Source organism: Myripristis murdjan, chromosome 5, assembly GCF_902150065.1.
Source record: "Myripristis murdjan chromosome 5, fMyrMur1.1, whole genome shotgun sequence".
NCBI classification, from domain to species: Eukaryota; Metazoa; Chordata; class Actinopteri; order Holocentriformes; family Holocentridae; genus Myripristis; species Myripristis murdjan.
In genome coordinates, this window is record NC_043984.1 from 28034395 (window position 1) to 28050081 (window position 15687).

General features: G+C 44.7%; 1 protein-coding gene across 3 annotated transcripts in view; it reads left to right on the top strand.

The window, feature by feature from the left end:
- The first annotated feature begins 1549 nt into the window (after positions 1–1549).
- The window catches only part of ndrg3a (ndrg family member 3a), a 36494-nt gene continuing 22356 nt past the window's right edge, over positions 1550–15687 (top strand). For 2 of the 3 annotated variants that reach the window (XM_030051142.1, XM_030051145.1), the window contains exons 1-2: positions 1550–1687; positions 14580–14663. In XM_030051142.1, the coding sequence (XP_029907002.1) occupies positions 14607–14663 (57 nt within the window). In that variant the 5' untranslated portion in view covers positions 1550–1687; positions 14580–14606. The remainder of the gene's footprint in view (positions 1688–14579; positions 14664–15687) is intronic. The other variant, XM_030051143.1, reaches the window with a different exon arrangement.

Here is a 15687-nt window from a genome sequence, read left to right on the forward strand (position 1 = left end):
AGGGAGAGAAATATGTTGTAGCATGTTTTTCTTGTACCTGACTGAAGGTTTAATAAAAGCTTTACAAAAATGACTATACAGATGATAGGTAGATCCAGTACCATAAAAATGAATTCAAAAGTTACAGAAGAAGTTCAGAAACTGTGTAAATTATTATAAAATTTGAAAAGAAATGTACATGTCTACATGTTATTAATGTTGAATATGATGAAGAAAATTTTCCATGGTGTGGAGAACACAGGAGGGTTTGAGTTCCAGCTGGAATTAGCAACTATGGTTTTAATAAGAAGATGCTGTTGGTTTTGTATATGCAAGCTCAAACTATGTTATCATAAAAAATAATAATATAATAAAAGGACTGATCATGGTTTTCCAGTTCAGTTCATCAACACAACAAACATATTCAAAACATTATTAACCAAAATAACATGGCTGTGCAAATGTGTTTGTTTCAAGGTTTAATTATCTTGGAGACACTTTTTTAATCATTGTGGAATCTTTTTACTATTATTATTATTTCTGATTATGAATGTTTTATTTTAATGTATTACAAGTAGGAACAGGTAATATTTGTTCTATTTTTTACTCACTTTTATATGTAAGAAACACCTCAGCATCATCAGCATATTGAAACAAATCTTTAGGAAACAAACATCATTTCTATGAATGAGGAATAACAGTAAACTGTTTGTGAAACCTCTTGAAACTCCTGATTCTGTTAATGAAAATAATGTTTCCTATTATAATGATATTATAGCCAATATTCATAATTATAACACATAATTATATGATAACTTTTTACACAATATTTAATAATTTACAGCATGGAAACCATTTGATAAATCATTAAAAACACTGATAGTGATTTTTTTTTTTTTCAAGAGCTATAAATATTCTTTGCAGCAGTCCTCTTGTAGCCCACCAGGGCATCAGGAGTGGCGTGATTTTCATGTTCAAATTAATCCACACTGGTAATCACTGGCAATAACTAGAAGAAAGCTGTAAAACGGGAACTGGTCAGTGTTTTGTGAGGATTTCTGAGAATTAATAAAGCTGTTGCTCACTCAAGTTGGTGTGACACAACACCTGCTGTACCAACTTGCCATCAATTATTGATTTCAAAGAAAAGTACTGTACAGCCGATTAATGCATCCCCCCCTCCTCCAGAATCAATAAAATAAACATAGCACGTGTACGGTATGAGGCTTACATGTTCAGCTTACCTCTTGGGGTTGCTGGATGAATTCCTACCAAAAAACCTCGATCCTACTCGCCAAAGTGGGCGTTAACTCTCACGCATGCGCTGTTCGCCTGCCACCTGCGACCGACTGGCACGGGCTTAAAATTAAATCGGGGACTGCGCCTCACAAAAGCGTTTAATATTTAGCATATGTGCGTTATGGGCCATATAAATCAGGTGTGTATTTTCCAGGGCAGAGTGACACCTCTTAGTTTTTCCCCGTCTTTGTCTGCAGCGCCTCCTCCTATTGGCTGGCCGGCGGGCCTCCGTAATGTCTGGGACGCAGCGTGTAGTTCCGCCCAGAGTCACATCGAAATACTAGTTGAGGCAGAGGAAGCGGGCAGGAACAGCGTGCAGTGCAGTTTATTATACAATAAGCGTTGTTATTCAACCTGTACCCCGAGACGAACTGATCAGGATCCACTGGATACTTATTTTGTCGAGGCGGTAAGTCCTAAATCCGCGTTTTCTCGGTTAATATTCCCCGATTTCCCACTTACAGATGTGTCGGATGCCACAGGAGACAGAGATAATCCCAGCTCGCTGGATTTCCCAGTCTGCTCATGTTGATCTCTGGTGTGTTGAACGAATATGAATGGTAGCTTTTGGTCAGATGTAACATTAACTCGACCAATTTTCAGCGCTTTTACAAATTTAAAAACAACCGTTAAAGCACACGGAGGCTCGTGCGGGCTACCTGCGCCCGATGAGGCGATGCAGTTGAATTGAGTTCATTGTTGCTCCTCTAAACTGATGCGACACAAGGTCTGTTCTCATACAGTCTTCATTTTCACTTAGTTATTGTAGAGTATTTAAAACTAAAAATCGGTTTATTTATTTATCTTATTAATAAATTAAGAAATGCTCTAAATGGAAACTTACTAGTAACTTACTACGCTGTATCTAGACTCCATAAGGCCCGTCACGACTCGTAACATCGGGAATTCCTTTAGCAACAAAAGGCCATAATGCTATTGCCTAATAAAAATGACAAAGGATACTACACACATATCACAGAGATAAATCTTATATGAATGTTGTCTAAACACGGCAGTGATACCATAGGAGATTAAAAAGTAAAACAAGGCCACTATAAAGTCACTGTTGAGTTCCAGTCACAAACAGTAGCGGCAGATTGCACTTCTTTCAGGCACCACATGATGGATGGCACTGTCACTGTTGGCCATGCCAAGGTCACACAGGTGGGAGGTGAGTGAGACCGGGCCTCAGGTGTTTTCAATGCCAATAAAAACACTATTGTAATGCTATGTTACGTTTTGATAGAATACAGTGGATCACATAATAATGATAGTCTACCATAGGAGGAAAAATGGCATCAAATATGATAAGGTCATTATAACCTCAGTGTTGAGTGCCAGGTATACACTATGACTCCCACCAGGGATATACTGGATATTCATTTTCATCATCATTGTCATTTCTTGGTGGTTCTGTTGGATTGAGGTAATTAATCCCCCACAGTGTCAGTGGATGTGTCACATGGCCAGTATGGCTGGAATGGTGCTTACCCAACATGCAGCAACCATGCGTTTGTTGACACTCAAAACAGTGCGGCTGTCCAGAGACAATAGTGGTATCTATAGATAACAAACTATTTACAGGTAACTGCTTTTAGTAAGCTGCTCTGTGAAATAGTCTTCTGTTTTGTAAGCAGGGGCAAAGAATAGGTAGTGGGTAGTTTGCAGTTTATTGCCATATCCTTGGAGGCACTTCCCACCTGGTTGATTATTGCAGTTAAAGGCTAATGCCTAACCAGTGGGAGTGTCACAAGTTGTTGATTAAACCATACATTGCATTTTCAGGAGATGTGCGCACGTTTGTCCTGCTTGTCTTGGCTCATGTGTAGTGGACCCCATTTTGAATAATTTAAAGTGGATTTGTGTCCTTTATTACAACTGCTGACAGCAGGGGCTGGGCAATATATTGATATTATATCGATTTTGTAATATAGCCCAAGACAAGATGTCGTCTGGGATTTTGGATATCGTAAAATCGTGACATGGCATATGTGTTGCCTTTTTCCTGATTTTAAAGGCTTTGTTGCTCTAAAGGGATGTAATTACAGCTACTGTTGTAGCTGTTCCGTTTTTGGCCTCTAGCTACCTCTTCTTTGGTCATCAGATACAGTGACTGTTCAACTGTTCAAAAATCTCATTGTGCAAATATTTTTGTGAAAACGCCAGTGGTCATTATTACAATATCATCGCAATATTGGTATTGAGATATTCGGTCAAAAATATTGAGATGTTTGATTTCATTTCAACAACCTCTTTGCTGACTGAAGTTTGATGTTTTTTTAACATTCAGTTCAACTCAAGTGGGTTTCTTCCTTACGCAAGTGCACAGTGAAAGCAAAAACATCACTTGAGGTCACAGGACATTCACAGTAAAATCTGGTCAAAACAAAAACAGTGCAACAAGATGACAGTGCAACAGTAGGATCATGTGTTCAACTATTGCAGTGTTAACAGCTGTGGTGTTACTGCATGATGCAAAGTCATGGTTTTTCCACATAAAGGCATCATAATATTGAAGTACTATTCAGCAGCAGGGATTACAATGTGCATGTAGCTACAAAGTGACTGGTGCATAGAATTACTTCCATGTAGAATAGGATTTCCAGCAGGACTTACAGTGATGAATGTCAGAGAATAAAGCTCACTGGAGGCTGGAAGCTGTAATTAAGCCGTGGTGCTGACAGTCAGCCGGCCTTGTGCTCGCTCTCACCTCAACAACACTGTCTCTATCTGTTTGTCAGTGCTGGAGGGCAAAACAGAGGCTGGGCAAGGAGATGGACATTTACTTTGACTTATTCACATTATCAGAAATGCTACGGTTGTCAACATCTCGTCCCGGTTTCCTGCTGCTGTCATTGTCATCATTTGCAGTCAGTGATTTTAACTGCAACAATGCAAACAACTTGTTAATGTGTTGTTGTATTTTTAAAGATGCGTGTCCCTGCAAATAACCTAAAGTTAACGCTGTACTGTGTTGATCATTCTTCAGGCTGACCTTCTCCCTCTGGAGCTCTGTTGCTGTTGCTGCTGCTGTGTTTTTTGTAACTGGACCGCATCTGTAATTTAAGCTGTGCCAGGCCTAGAGTTACAGCACAAGCCTTGCACAGCAGCTTCTAGCTTTCGGAGAAAAAACAGCTGATGCATACACGCCTCTGTTCCAGGGTAACTTCTTAAATGTTTCCCGTGACAGCAGCCAAACAGCTTACCTAAACACCTATCCCATTTATCCCTGCTCTATCTGTCTAACTGTCTAATGCTGCATGCAATGACCAGGGATCTAGGGGAGGAAAGCCCCACATCAGGTTACCCTCCCTCCATTTTTCTTTTTTTTGTCCACTAGTTCACCTACCTTTTTTACAGCTAAATGAAGAACTTCACTGAATGCATCACAGTAGGCCATGTAGCACTGATGACTCATTATATCCAAGTTGTTCACCTAATTCCAGTTGCTGACTAATATGAATGATTGTATGTAAAACACCACAGACTGTCACTAGCAGCCTTGTGTGAGGCAGCGGCGGCGTCCGCACGTTTCTCAGGCACTCCCATCTGCTGGATCTCATCCCTGCTGGAGGGAGAACTCTATCTGTCTCCATTTTCTTTATTGGCGTCAGCAATAATATCAGCAGGTGGCGAGGAGGAGAGAGCGAGATCACAGGTGGCAAGCTTGTTGATCCAAAGGGGTGGATTGGCCACAGTCCAAGTTGGACCTCTGGACGGTCCCGGACTGTCCTTCAGTGCCGCTATTCATTTAGGAACATATAAGTTAGAACTCATACCCGTATATCTTCATGCACACTTCGCAAATATACGGTATCACTCCAACAAAGGAAGCTTGCTTTTCTCATTTGCCTTTACTGATATTGCGTTGTAGGGAAAAAGTGTGTTCATCCTACTGTTTGCCTAAAATTGCCTATGAGCAATTTTGATACTGCTTCAGAATTCAGAACGTCAAGGTATTTCTTTAAATCTGATAGCTTTTCTTGGATTTGCTGAGTCTAAATTACAGCTCTTCCGTACTCATTACTTGCTCACCCTACAAGTAAAGGCAACTTTTTTCCCCTCTGAGACATCTCATTAGACTCATGGGGGCTTTACTGCTCTGTGCATCTATCCACATTTTTTGCAAGATTTGGAGAGGGAGCAAGTGCGAGGATGTTCCAGCCCTTTTGTGAGACAAATCCCTGTTTGTTATAGATATGAATTAGCTGGCATGCACACCTCACACTCAGCCCTATGCAAACTAACAAACACCGAGCAGCATGTGGATGTGTTTACCTGGTCTCTTGATAGGCGGCATGAACCATTTCATCCTTGGTTTGGTTTAATGGTCGAGGTAGCAGCCAGGAAAGTTAAATGCTTTAGCGGTTGTAATGTTGATCGAGCAAATGGCAGATACAATACCCCAGGGGATTATGCCCCCCCTCCCTCCACTCCCAGGCTGTATTTCTGCAAAGAGCAGTTAAATGCAGACGGAGAGGATGTGCAACAAACTGATCAACAAACACTCATTCGGTGAGTGAGCAGCACTCTGGGAAATTGGGTTCATGCTTGTGTGTGTATATATATAATATGTATCTGTGTGTGTGTGTGTGTGTGTGTGTGTGTGTGTGTGTGTGTGTGTGTGTGCGCACAGCTTCTCAGTAAGTTGTGAGTTGAGCATATGTTTGTATGTACCATAAATTGTTTATGTACGTGAGGAAGAGAGGCAAGGAGTCATTCTTGTCATTTTCATGAGTGTTTTTATGCCTTATTACTGTGTTGGAAGTCAATGACAAACTGCTCTCAAGGGGTGTGGGTAGTGATGAAATCAACATGGCCTTTGCAGAAAGGAAGAGCACAATATCCTCATTTTCCTTAAGACAAAGTGCTCTGTTTTTGGGGATGTGAACCCTGAATTTCAATTTCAGCTGTGTGGACTGGGTGGATGTTCCAACTTGTGTGGCTTGCCACGATGAGTGGAGAATGACTTTATGCAAATGATAGTGAAAAGGTCATTCGATCTCCGCGGCGCCAGAAGCTAAGCTGTGGAGGGGCTAGAGGAGGTGGCGGCCCCCCATCGTTGCCAAGGACACCGCCGACCTCCATGGAGAGCAGTCGGGAGGGAAGGCGCCACAGAACCCATGTCGGTGTTTCTCTGGGTGATTGAGTTGTCAGCAATCAGTCATTGTGACAGGCAAACCAAACACGAGGATGACTCTATTAGGAGAGGCTGTGTTCCTGTTAGGCAACAGGCTGCTCAAAGCTCATATGAACATGCTGTGACAAGGCCTGATTTAAGGGCTTCCATGCATTAATTTAGAGGGGACCCACCTTCACAGACCCAGGTCTTCACCAGGGCACAAGGGCTTTTATGCCTCGATGCTGTGCTGATGTTTTCTGGAAGCTGTTTCAAATGTTTCCATCCAGCTTGTTGATGTAATGCTGTGAGTGGGTGTGAGCTAGTGACCCGACTGTACAGATGGCCTCGCTGTTGCCTTCCTAACCGCGTCTTGACCAGTCTGCCTGTGGGTTGAAGCCCCTGCTGGGCCTCCAACAGGCTGCCACTGCTCTGGAAATTCTCCCTGGCCACATCACCCAGCTGGTACCTAGAATCCACACAAATACACACTTTACAACCACTTTTTTGTTTGTTTGGATTGTTCTGTCTTGTGCTCTGTCTTCTTTTCCCTCATGCCTTCCCTCTCTCTCTATCTGCACGAGTGAGCATAGCAGAGGAAATCCCCGGAGACCGTGAGGCCGGCAGCCAGCTCGCTTAGCGTAGCGGAGTGGGGGCAGGCAGGTAGTCTATTAGCAGCACTGAGTGCAGGGCCGACAGGCCTGGCCATTCAACCTTATTTATAGCCGGATAGCATCGGGAGGAGCCCAGGCAACGGCATGTTATTTAGCCAGGCTCACACCTCTTCCTGACCCATCTTATAGATCACAGCTGATTTATTGAGACTCATCTGTCACCCCTTTAGTACTGGTAGTATGTTTTTGTTAAATTCATCCTCTCTCCATGCCTTATTTTGTGTGAGACCTGTCTTTGCCGGTGTGTATTGATTTATTGATGATGTGTGTCATGTAGTTCCTGCTGTCCAAATTGCTGTCTGTGTTTCCATTCTCTTATTACTTCATTCATCATCGTTTGGGAGCATCAGCTGTGGCTTTGCCTTCCAGGGTATTATTTGGAAGCGAGAGAATGATGAAAAAACATCATTCGTGTGTAAGTGTGTGTGGCTCACACAGTATGAATATATTTCTGTTAGCTCAGCTAGGACCCTCTAATACTGAGCCCTAAGATCTGTGCAGTGGTGTCTGTTGCCCAGCGCCCAGATGTTGCACAGCCACAAAAATCAATCTGTCCCTTGGCTTAGATGTGAGAGAGAGTGCTCGAGGACACAAACACTTCTAAGAATCAAATCACATTCACCCAAAAGACTCTGTTAAAAGTGATATGTAGCTTAGTGCTTGGACTGCTCCATGACTTATACATGAAGACCAAAATAGAGAGAGGTTGGCTGTGTGAGAGGCTGTTCAGTGTACTGAGGATGCAGGAACATAGGAAGGCCGACTCACATACTAGCTGCCCTCACACACACTCAAGTCCCTGCGTTACATATCATGCTCATACAAAATTCATAGCAGCTACTTACGCTTTCCTGTCTGATGTAATGGCTAAATTGAGTTTCTGGTTAACTGGTGTGGAACATCACTCCATGGGAAGAAAATATTGCTGTGTCTGCCGGGGTTTATATTAGGGAAGTAAATTTGGCATGGAATTTGAAGTCATGACAAATAATTATTCGGACCATAGAACTGAATTTAGGAAGCCAGTAGCCTGTCTTCTCTGGCTTTGGCTGTGTGTGTGTTTGTGTGCGTGTGTGTATCAGTATGTAACGGGTGAATCCTGCTGATGATGCCATTAGATATGAGGTTATAAATCAATATGACCAGATGCTGTTTTTTAATCTCATAAGACCATTAGCAGATAAAGTGGCCACATAAGGAATAATTGAATTCTTTAAAAGCCCTCAAAGAGTAATGTGAGGGGTCTTGCACTCGGTGCCCCTACAGCATAAGGCCAAGTGTGTGTGTGCGTGTGCGTGCGTGTGTGTCAGTGCTATGGTGGTGATTTTCTGCCTGTGTGCTCTTAAGCCGTCTTAGACTGTATGTGTATGTATGTGTGTGTGTGTGTGTGTGTGTGTGTGTGTGTGTGTGTGTGTGTATGTAGGGGCTACGTGCCTATTTACATGGAAGTGTATTTGTGAGCTGGGGCTGCCCTCAATCCTGAATGAGTATACGGGATGGGGGATGGGGGATGGTGTGTGTGTGTGTGTGTGTGTGTGTGTGTGTGTGTGTGTGTGTGTGTGTGTGTGTGTGTGTGTGTGTGTGTGTGTGGGGTGGGCTCCCCTTTTTGGCAGACACATCAGCGCAGTGGCTGCTATGTGCCAGTGAGAAACTCTGCTAATGAATCAGGCTTTTTCCTCAGATACTCTCTCACACACACACACTCAAATATACTCCAACACTCAAGTGATTGACGATGAGCTCAGGGTTTCCTCTCACACTGAAAGGAGAAGGTCATATGGAAAGATGCAGGATAGCAGGGGTGAGGCAAGCCAGGAGGCTGCTGGTCAAGTTGGATGCTTCATCAGAGGCTTCACAGATGTTTTGAAGCGAAGGAGAAGCCCACAAACTGTGCTTGGGCATCGGGACGCAGAAGCCAAGGTCATGGATCTCCTCCCACTCACAAGAGCTCTCCAGTATTTGTGTTTATATTTTTTGCCTTGACAGCACCATTTGCCATTATTGGTACCGTTTGTGTGATATCCAATCCAAGCTCAGCCTACACAACCTTTTACTCACTTGTATTGTGAGCCGGTGCAAGCAGTAGGCTCAGGATGTTACATGAGAGCAACTGAGTGAGTCGGTTTTCATGTCTATTTGCCTGAAAAGGAACAGATGAGTCAATTATAGTAATGGAGCATGTAGTGGACCTTTTTTGATCCTGGAGCGATCCAAAGATAGGGTTGTCACTTGGAGAAAGCATTGTTCCCTTTATTAATGCTGGTCTTAAAATAGCTGCTCTGCTGGAATTAGTAAATCTACTAATGAGCAGTGCTTCCGGAATTGATTTCTAGCTTTATTTACTGGCAATAGAACACTATTTTTGTTCTTTGTTGTTGGTGGACATTTGTGTTCCCTCATGAATATGTTTAGATCCAATGTGTAAATTTATATCTTAGCATGCTTGTGGCTTTTCTGTGTCTATTTTGTTTAGGAATTAAATTGGAGGTGGGAGTTAGTTTATATTTTGAGGTAAGATAGTGGATAAGAATAGTCCCTTTTGACAGAAAAAGACATCAGAGAGATGTCACATTTGAGTTGCTGTTACACTGACAAAAAAAAAAAAATACCATCTGTCTGCTTGTATCAGGAGAACTGTGTGAACACTGAGGAGGATGATGGAGCCTCATGAGAGCAGGTTGTCCTTTAATTAAGTAGACGCAGTGCACAGGGAGCTGTGTGTGTGTGGGTGGTTTGTCTCTGTGCTTCTTCATGTACTGTATGTGTGTTTGCAGACTTTATCGGTGAGGGATGCTACGTGTTATTGGGTCAGCTTTTCCATCCTGCTGAGCTAAAGAGCAGGTGTCAGATTAGATCTTCTTCTCGGTCCGGTTTCACCTCCAACCCTGGGGTTTGCTGATCGACCTGGACCAAAACATGAAGTTTACCTCCTTCTCCATTCACCCATGGTGTTATTGCCCTGACACGAACAGGGGGGAGGGGTGAAAGTGATGAAGGGATTTGCCTTTTCTAATTCTCTTACCGAACTACTCGGGTTAGAGCAATAATCTGGAACTGAGCCTCGTCACAGACGGTTAACGCAGAGTTTTACTCTGATTACCGCCTCCTCTGACTGAGCACTGTAAACACTGGCTTGGCTTGGTGGGGAGGTGTGTGTGTGTGTGTGTGTGTGTAAGTGTGTGTGGTGGGGGGCATCCAGTGATGTGTCCCTGGGTGGAAAAATCTTCCAGAATAAAGCTATGTCATAGGTGGATGCCCAGAAATAAGTTGTTTCCACTCGGCCCTAAGCCTGACAGCAGAATGCTTTCGCACATAAAGAAGAGCAGGCATACACGTAGCTGTCTGAATGGCTGGCAGGAGAGTTGTATGTGTGGAATTTGTCCTGGCCTATTTCTGTTTTGTGTCTGATGGCTGGCTGAGCTCTAGCTGAAGATCCAGGCCTCAGATGAGGATAGACGAGCTTGTGTTCTGAAACTGTAAATATCATTAAAATAATTTGGCTCGCAGTGAAAGCAGACAGACAGACGACAGTTTCTTCACTAACTGTCAGCTTATTCTCCATCAGCATGTTCCCATGCTGAGATTGGGCCGCCACAGAGGCGAGCATCAGTGTTGCAATTTTGCGGAGGAGGATTAAAGGATGACTTTTGTTGTCCAGGTGTGACAAATGATTGTTTTGCCCGGTAGTGGAAAACACCACAGCTTTTTTTTCACAGTTTATGGTCAAATCCCCTGAAGTCAGCAGCAACACGTTGTTTTGTGCTGAATATGGATGATTTTCATCCCAAATTTGAAACATGCTATGCCTCATTTAACAAAAGTAATGGTAACATTTTTTGGTTACCACCAGAAGACATACAGTACTTTTAGGTCATTCATGGGCTACCACATGGGAACGCAAAATTGGCTTTATCCCTCTATATTGACATCAATGACAGCTCAGTCAGCATCACCATGGGAAGCTATAGGTTGATGTTACATCACCATGGCAATGTGCTGGAAGGCTGAATAAGGGAGTCACAGACAGGTTAATATGAGGTCACCGTGGTGACATTCACCAGAGACAACCCGTGGTCAGAGTCAAGGCAGAGCTATGGAGATGTTGAGGATGATGACAAAGACGTCAAAGGCACAGTTGCTATAGTGAAAAGCAGGAGAGGAGACTAATCAGCATCCCAGCTGGGCTCTTGGTCATCCATCATGCAGCCTTCCCAGACTTCCTGACGTCCCAAGGTGAGATGGAGATGGATGGACATGGAGGGTCAGAGAGAGAGAAGGATGGAAGGAAAGAAAGTAGGAAAATGGGTGGGGGCGTTGTTGCATCCTCTTTATCGATCACTCAGCTGCTGACATGGCGGCTGTGGGACACCCTTTTGTTGGCAAAGACGTTGTTGGTCCATGTGTGCACATGCATGCTGGATATCTGCACCTCAGCTGTAAGTTAAAGCCGTTACCGCTCTTTTCTCACAGCCTTAGGGATAGACTGTTGTGTGAGATATTAGATGGGGACCAGGGAATAGCTGACTGAGTTATCTGGTGATTAATCTGACAGATTTCAACCTCTCCGTGCGATTCCCCTGGCGATCATGTCACCATGTCGGAGTGGGAGGTTTGAGTCTCCCAGAGGCAGAGCAGTGAATCTACGCAGCAGTGAAGGCTGACCTTTGCGGGGCTGAAAGGGCCTCATGTGGTTATCCTCTGACATGATTTCCTTTCCGCTGCCGTTCCCCAGCCGCTCCCATGTAGTGCCACGTCGCATGATACCTAGTGTTGAGATGAGATGAGCCTGTGCAGGGCAATTGACCTGAAGAAGAGACGAGGGGCAGGGGGTGTGCAAGTGTGTCAGTGTGTAATTCGTGTGTTATTCGTCCATGAGCGGTGTAGCTCAGGAAAACTGGCTCTGATAGCTTTTCAACGAGGCCATTTGTGGGAGCAGTCTCCCACATACTGAGGCTAGGGACTCATCGCACAGCATCAGCTTTTTCAGTCCCTCCAACTCCCGTCCTCATCCATGTTCATGGTATGGCATGAATATGGGACGAACCTCATAAATCACACAGATTGCAAACAGATTCTTCCTCCTGTCATACAGCCCTGTTCCTCCTGAATTCCTACCACAATCACGCTAAGCCTCCCTGCCGGATCTAGCCAGAGCCTGTGTCAGCTCGGCTCATTTGAGTCATTGTGACTGCCTGGGTAATCGCTGTTGAAAGCATATGTTTTGAGCTTCACTTTATGATTGTGCTCCTCTCCTTTCTCCCGCTATTTGCTCCCCTAGTTTCCTTGACTCACATCTGTCCCTTGGGGCTAGTCTAGCTTAGAATAAACATTGGCAACTGGTTTTGTCTCTATGGCAACAGCTGCGCATGTTGAACGGTAGAGCGGGGATGGAGTGGGAAGGAAATGGTGGTGATGGTAGTGGTGGATGTTGCTAAATGGGACGTAGTTTGCTTCCAGGTGATTTGATTCAAGGTTAAAGGGTGTGAGATACATGAAAATCTCAGGGGACATTTGTCTTTGTTCCGGGCTGAAACCAAAGAAAAGAGCACATGGGGGGGGATTGGTGGTTGCCCAGGTAACCCAGCAAGGCGCCACTATGGATCAGCTTTGAAAACCAGTCTGTCATCTGGGGTAAGGTTTCCCTGACCTTCTTCTCCCTTAACACCTCGATTAGCCAGCTACAATTAAAGCGGCCTTTGCCTCCATCCCACTTTCTGTGACAGCCTGAGGAAGTGTTGGATTGATCCGGCCAATACGCTCAATCTGCTCAAGCATGCAGAGTATTTGTTTTTCTTTTTTCTTTTTTTTTCCTTGCTCGCTTGTCTAAATATTATTTAGTTCTACCATTGAGCCGGATTTGTCAGCAGGGATTTCGTGGGGCATATTTTCACTCCCTGTGCTGCTGATTGTCTAAGCACTTCAGCTGTGTCCATCTGATTCAGTGGTTGTTTCCATGCAAGGTGCAGCCTGTTCACAGAGCAGGATGGCTTGTGATCACTGTTGAGATTCATGCGTCAACAGACAGCTGTCTGTCCAGGCCTCAGTCAGATGATCGGAGGGGGAAATTCCCGCTGACTCAGACCTGGTGTGATGGCTGTTTTGCTGGTACCTCCTGTGGTTGCTAACCAGCCCTGAAGGTTATCTGATAGCAGCAGATCAAGGTCATCCTAGGGGGGTGGTCTCTGACTCAGGAAGCTATTGTGGCTGCTGATCCTATTGGCTAATATCCTGCCCTATAGAATTTGAGCTTATTCCTTCCTGATTTCTGTCAGTTGTATGTTCATCTGTTCTTATGAGCTTAACTTTATGGAGGGGGGGTCTATTTGTGGTTAATGTTGCTCTGCCTGCCTGTTGTAACCACTGACCTAGAAGAGGCAGAGAGCTCAGCCTCCATCTGGCTGTATGTGCAACATGAGCTGGTGTCCCAGGCAGAGCCAGGGAACTCAACACCACTTCCTGTCCTCACCTTGTGCAGGCTGGCAAGGCTGCTGAGGCACGGATGGTACATAAGGCAGAGGGTAGGCGGGGGACGTTTTTGTGTCTGTGTTCTTGCTCGGTAATTATTTGCAGGGACAAACGGCTGGCTTCAAGGGGAAAACAAATGAGGTGGGCCATAGTACTCCTTGTTATACCTGGCCTCATCCCGCTGTGTGTGTGTGTGTGTGTGTGTGTGTGCGTGTGCGCGAGTGCTTGTGTGTGTGTTTTCCTGGAAGAGTGACCTTTTCCCCGAGCAACGAAAGAGAAAATGCCCTTCAGCCCCTCCCCAGCCTGCTCCTGTATCATCACATGCATATCCTACAGTGTGCCAACCTCTGTGTGTGTGCGTGTGTGTGTGTGTGTGTATGAATGAGAAAGAGCAGATCCCCAAAGGGGGAACCGGCGGGGGGGCTGGGGTCAGACCACAGTTAGCTGCTGCCACCTTCAGCTCCATACTAAAGGATCAATCAGTATGTTGTGTCGTCATGAACTGCATCCAACCAGAACCTTTCACAAACACAAATCAGATGTAACTCCCAACACCTTCTCTCAGCTTGTCTGCACATGCTTGTCAGGGATGTGACAAGAATCGATACTTGGGTACCAAGTCAGTATCAAAATTTTGAAAAGGATACCAGCAAAAGTCTTTCTAGTATTGGTAGTATCGACACAACTTCCATAAGTCAGTGTTCTTATTTACAGTTGCAGGAAATGCAGGTCCGCAAGTCCTTATAAAGTCTTAAATTTAATTTTTGGATGTGGAATTGTGAAATTTCACTGATATTGGTACAAACTAACAAAACTCCAGAACTGTGACACGCCTGATGCTTGTGTTTGTGAACAATGCATTGGAAAAATAAAGCTACTTCTAGGTACATTTTTATTTTTGTCATCATCAGAGCGTGTTCAGGCGTACCAGCAGTGAACCAAAATAAAGGAAGGTCCAGTATTCAGCACTCTCACTGTGCACAATAATGCTGTCCAAGCTGATGATGTCTTAATGAGTGTTTCTCTCTCTTCTCTCTGGACAGAGCAGTTTACAGTGACCAGACAGGAAGATGGATGAGCTGCAGGATGTACAGCTGACCGAGATCAAGCCACTGCTGACCAATAAGGTGAGGCCGGGGGGGCAACGGTGTGACAATTTGTTAATGCAACAGGCGTGCAATTCTGCACGTAATCGCAAACCTACAACCACACACATGCACATACGCTTAACTTGAAACATGTGTGGTGTACTCTTAAACTGAATAAGTGCCCTGCATGGCACTTTCAGGCAAATACATACACTAATACGCGAGGCATGCACACTCTGCAGTCTTGCTCATCAAAGTGAATAATTCATATGTGCTCGACTGCTGAGAAGGAGAAGAAAAGAAGGGAGAGCAAGTCAATAGAATAAAAGAGGTTGAAGATGGGATGAGGCAAGGGAGAGAGAGGGAGGGAGAGAGGGAGTGGGAGAGAGATGTTAGGGAAAACAGAGTCTGAAAGCAAGAGGGAAGAGACAGATCAAAGGAGAAGCCAGCAAAAAAAAACTCATCTCTTTTTATTTCTGGGAGCTTGAAACATTCTAGTGAGCGAGAGAAAGCGAAAACGAGAAAGTGAAAGATATAGTGGGGGGGGTGGAAGGAAGTAAGGAGAAGGAAAAACCCCCAGTGGCAGATCAAAGCTCTTCCCGTCCTCTTCTTTTCGCCTCCTCCTCCTCCCTGCTCCGTCTCCACAGCTCAGCATCCTTGTCGTTTTTTGGCTGGGCGGGTCCCTGATCTAGAAGTGTGTGTGTGTGTGTGTCTGGATAAAATGACCCTCATCTCACGCACACCCGCCTCCCCCTCAGTGGGGCTGCTCTGTTCCCCCCTGGGCAACTGTCACCAACTGTTAGGAGGGAGCTGTGGCTCAGAGGAGGTGTGAGTGGTGATGTATCCGGTCTGAAGGGATTGCGTCAGTCCTTAGCGGTGGGTCTAAAGCCTAAGCGGGAGTGCGTTTCCCTCCTGTCTGGTCACGTAGACGCCTGGTGTGAGGTGACAAGGTGGGAGAAAATGCCAAAAAACTCATCTGAATGAAGGAAACTAGAGCTGACCTCTCACTCCACCTAGTGGCCAGCTCATTAAAGAGACTAAACAAAGGAGTGTTGAGGACAGA